This window comes from Gossypium hirsutum, chromosome D12 (assembly GCF_007990345.1).
Source record: "Gossypium hirsutum isolate 1008001.06 chromosome D12, Gossypium_hirsutum_v2.1, whole genome shotgun sequence".
In the NCBI taxonomy this organism is placed as follows: Eukaryota; Viridiplantae; Streptophyta; class Magnoliopsida; order Malvales; family Malvaceae; genus Gossypium; species Gossypium hirsutum.
The window spans coordinates 9,431,022-9,435,924 of NC_053448.1; the positions used below are offsets into that span (position 1 = coordinate 9,431,022).

Genomic DNA, 4,903 nt, shown 5'->3' on the forward strand with positions numbered 1-4,903 from the left:
AAATCTAGTTGCAATCTCTTTAATCAAACATTTCCTTTTGAAATTTAACGACACAGGGATCAATAAACAAGAAAGCAACGAAAATTAGGAGACAAAAGATTAAGAAAGAATAAAGTTTGAGAAATTCTCTTTCGTTACTGGAAACCAACGTGAAACAAACAAATGAGAGAAATTGGGAGAAACATGGAATATGTGAATAATGGGGAAACAATTTTGGGGAAATATTTTTTTTAAATAATAATAAAATAAAAATACATCCAAACTAACCAGACCCACTAATCTAATCCCCATCTAATAGATTTTCTAGAGTTCGATTAAAACCCAAATTCCCCAAGTTGCACGACAACAAGAAAAATTAACAAAAATATTCCCACTTCCACAGGCAATGATTCAAACATAAGACCAAAGGATAAATTGAAGCCTTACCATTGAACTAGTAAGCTCATTCTTGTCAAAATTTGAGCTAGAATTAAATTTATGTCTGATATTGAAAATAGGAATTGGGTGTAAAATAACAAAAAATTCAAGAAACATGATTCGAAACCAAAACCTCTTACATACAAACATAACACTTACCCACGAAACCAGATTAATTAACTTAGCAAAAAATTTCACAATCTGAACACAAAATCGGAACGTGACCCCTCTTGATTCCAACAATCCAATTTCTTCTAACCCAATTTTTGGGATACGACAAGTTTATTTAGTAAGCAATGAATTTCCACCAAAAAGAAGCTTTATAAGATCATACCTAGCCATAATATACCAAAATGACCTACATTTAACAAACTAAAGCATGATCAAACCTTCGAATAAGTTAATAACCAATACTCTTCAACCTAACGAAGTTACACAAGTAAACTAACTCTTATTATCATGCATTATAATGCATAACTCAAGCATTGAAAATTCGTCACAGAGAACTTTATAGGTTCGTTACTAATCAAGCATACGACAACAACCAAAATAGCATTAAATCAAAAGACTTAACCTAGGTACATGCCATTAACTAACTATATGGACAAAGAGTGCAAAATTATAATGAGTTAAGCTACTTAGTCTGGGATACTTGTCGAACCTTCAATCTATTAGAGAACCTAATTAGAACTTGTGCATGGAAACAAACAAATTCGTATGCAAAGTAATGTATACTTAGTGGTGCTATAATAATTTAAAATCCAAACAAGTTAAAGTTAAATTAAAAGCATAATTGAAATATAACAATTTATAAAGTAACAAACTTTACATAATTCACATTCTTTACATAATAATCACATTATTCATTTGCCAAAACACCCTCAAGGTATTCGCAAGACATACTTAAATATAAGAATTTTCGACGCACCCTTAGGGTATTAGCGTCTCATTTAACATAATATAGCTCAATTTCAATTTCAATACTTTAAACATAATCAATGATCATTTATAATTCACATTCATTTTATTTTCTTAACCCTCATTAGCTAACTTGGATTTGAGAACAGATACACAGATCAACCCACCAACAATCTAGTATACACACTGAAGTGCTAATCGGGCATAAATGCACTGATCCCACCAATCATACCAAAATACACATGTACCTTAGGGTATTTGAGCTGGTGATATGTTCTTGACTCAAAGAGCATTAGAGAATTGTCACTTAATGATACATGCTCAGCACTAGATCTCCCACCAACAAAAGGAACCTAATGGCATGCCAACTATACTTGTAACTCTATTTGATGCTGATAATAGGACATTATCCGTTATCAACCATCACTCAAACATATAATGATCAAGATATCATAGCATTATTATATTGTAATACAATATTCACACATGTACATATACATATTTCAAACATAATCCAATCGACTCAATTGATCAAATTTATTCATACATCGAATTATTCTCTAGACTAGAATTATTTGATTATAATTAATTACCTATTTAAGCATAAATTGAAATGAAAGTATGTAAGCATAAACTGGAATAGCTATTCGCGGATGGCCTGTTCTTTTCCTTTATCTTTGGACATACCAGTGTCCTCTTTATCTACGTTTGATAATCGATTATGGAAATTCATTAGTACACAATTGAAAAAGGCATAACTAACAATTCAAGCATGAATGTATGTTTTAAAATTAGGTCTCTTCTTAACCCTAAGGTCCGACATGCTAGTATCTTTAGGTTTTCCTGATCGAATCTAAATTCAACTTTGTATATATACTACAAGAACCTCAACTTCCAATCTATAACATAAACTTTCAATAATTTTTATTCTATTCAATTTGGTCCTTAATGTTTCAACAATATCTTCAAGTCTTTAAGCTTAAATCAAACTTATTCTTACATCACCTATTTCCCTACTAGCATAGTTCTCACATGCACCAAATTTAACAATTAAAATTTCATAGTTTCAATTTAATTTCACAATGTTCCGTACAATGATAACTTAAATGACCTCATATAATATTAACATTTAAACAATGGGTTAATTAGAACTAGTTTCCTACAAGAGAAATCTATGAAATTTAAGAAGAAAAATATATGTTTACCTTGTTAATTTGTTGGCTGATTATAAAGGGTGAAGCTTTGCCTATTTCTTCTCTTTAAATTCGGTTTATGGAGAAGAAGATGATGAAGGCATGTTTTCTCTCTGTCCCACTTAACATGCATATATATAATAATTAACTCACTAACTAATCGTTAGATTAAGTTAATTAAACCATGACCCTAAGGCCATTAATCCATTTCTTAATCTTTAGTGGAAATAGATGGTGATGATACTTCTTGAGCCCGAGGAAGAAGACAGTGATGAGAGTAGGGGGATATGGATGAGTTTCTTCATGATGACCTGGATGAAGGTTGATCATTTCTTTCTTATTGTCTGTCCATTTTAGTTTTTCGTTTCTTGTCGTATTATTATTTCATTTTATAGTTTAATTTTGGTTATTTTATTTTGTAGGTACCCTACATGTTTTGGCTAAACATCGGCTTTTGCATTAGTGTTGGCTTTTTTAAGCTCCTATGAATTGCATTAGAAGAAAAAACACTGTCCATGAACTCACGACAAATTTAATTGTTCAAGTGTTGCTTATCAAATCAAAGAAGGAAAATAATGAAAAAAGAACACAAGTAGATTAGCCATATTTTCACGATGGAGAAACTGTAAGCCAAACCAATATTATCATTTTTATAATTTCTTCCAAAATAAAAATGTAAAATATTATCTTAATTTTATCTAATATCTTATCGTTATTCTTTTATTCAGAACAGTACTTGACAGCAAAAACAACACTTATTTGCTGCCAGTAGATAGTAGATACACCATTAAGCAACATTTAACACTTACGATATGGGACTCCACAAGTCGAAGCAACCCTTTTAGCGTTAGGATTGTCGACATACTGTTTAAGAGCTGGGTTCTTAATGTATCCACAGAGGCATGGCTGCTGTTCCTTCAGCCTGCTGCAACAACTGGTTGATGGAGGCGAGGATGACGTGAGCGCCGACATGCAGGGGAGAAGCTTCATGGGATTACATGTCTTTGCCTCCGCCGTGCCAGTTTCACTGGAAAATATCACCACCCCCAGTGCCACCACACACAAGGCAACAAAGGAAACTCTCATCATCTTTTTTTTTTTCTCCTACACAAGCTGCTAATACAAAGAAAGCAATGAAGTTAAATGGTACTGGGTGCATTTTGGGGTATGATTTGAGGCACAATTTATAGAAGTTGCGATTGGTAACTCCTCAGATGTTACAGTTTGCACCAAGATTTACGGATGTTAAACTCTCTAAGTAATTTTGATTATTCTATTATACTCATATTTGAAATTTAATGTTTAGATTTTTTATATAATACATTTGTCATCATTCGTTTTACAGTTTGATCCTAATTTTGTTTGGAACTATGGTGATATTTAGATAAAGTTTTTTCAACAATATCGTTTATAGGATTCGAATTTGATATAAATATTTAAGAAATAAGTCTACTTTCACTTTTTCCAACTTAATGTTTATATTTTAATTTGATATTTTTATTACAATGACATTTGCCGGTTCAAATTGTTAACATTCTTAGTTATTTTAATTGAAATGATGCCGTTAATTTTTCTAAAAAAACACTTATTTTTAGTAAAAAAAAAGTATTTTAGCATGATTAATTTAGAATAGATATGTTTAAGAAAAAAATTGACTTTAGTATTTTAATTAGAATAATTAAAGATGTTAACTATTTAAACTAACAAATAATTTTATGAAAATACAAAAATTATATTATATTAAATTAAAATATAAAAATTAAATTTTTTAAGTAAAAAATCATAATCACAGTGTGAATTAAAACGATATATGTTAATACCATATTTTATCATTTGATATAAAAAAATTAGTATATTTAAAAAAAATATTTGTATTTAAATTGATTGGAGTAGTTTTATGTTTAGCCCAAACGTAAGGATAGAATGTTTAGAAAAAGAATTTGGGTAATGGGAATTTGGTAAAATGGTGGCACCTGTCTTATTCTTGTAAAAGTAACCAGCAACGTTGCCAAGGAATCGAAGTTACTGGTTGTCGTCACTCGTCATAGTCGACAAAACAATAGGTTTGACCAATAAAAAAAAGTCAGTTATGGGTTTAAAATTTGGTATTTGTGTCAAGATTAAAATTTTAAAATTCTAAATTTATAGGATTAATAATGATTTAATTTGAGAAGATTAAATAAATCTAAAATTTAGGCATCGTACAAGACTAATGACAAAATTTAACTAAACAGATTTAAATGCTACAGTTTAGTCAGGACTGAAATTTCAAAATTTGAAAAGTACAAAAACTAAAATTGATTAATTCAAAAACTAAAGGGAATAAAATCAACCATTCATTTAAAGTAAAGTTCCTGTAGGACGAAATGTCATAA

The 4,903-nt window shown here is 30.0% G+C and overlaps 1 protein-coding gene across 1 annotated transcript; it reads right to left on the minus strand.

The window, feature by feature from the left end:
* Positions 1–2,705: 2,705 nt before the first annotated feature.
* On the minus strand, positions 2,706–3,678 carry LOC121224665 (probable non-specific lipid-transfer protein AKCS9). Its single transcript, XM_041108413.1, has 2 exons — positions 3,338–3,678; positions 2,706–2,839 (listed from the first exon to the last, which is right to left on the minus strand). The coding sequence occupies exons 1-2, from the start codon at positions 3,615–3,617 to the stop codon at positions 2,706–2,708; spliced, it is 414 nt and encodes a 137-aa protein (XP_040964347.1). The 5' UTR covers positions 3,618–3,678.
* Between the last annotated feature and the right edge of the window lie 1,225 nt (positions 3,679–4,903).

What these genes read in the sequence shown, in the direction of transcription:
- LOC121224665 (XM_041108413.1), bottom strand. Translation starts at nt 3,617, where the DNA reads ATGATGAGAGTTTCCTTTGTTGCCTTGTGTGTGGTGGCACTGGGGGTG. An exon ending in GACTTGTGGAGTCCCATATC is followed by an intron (nt 2,840 to 3,337) that starts GTAAGTGTTAAA and finishes ACCTTCATCCAG; the next exon opens with GTCATCATGAAGAAACTCAT.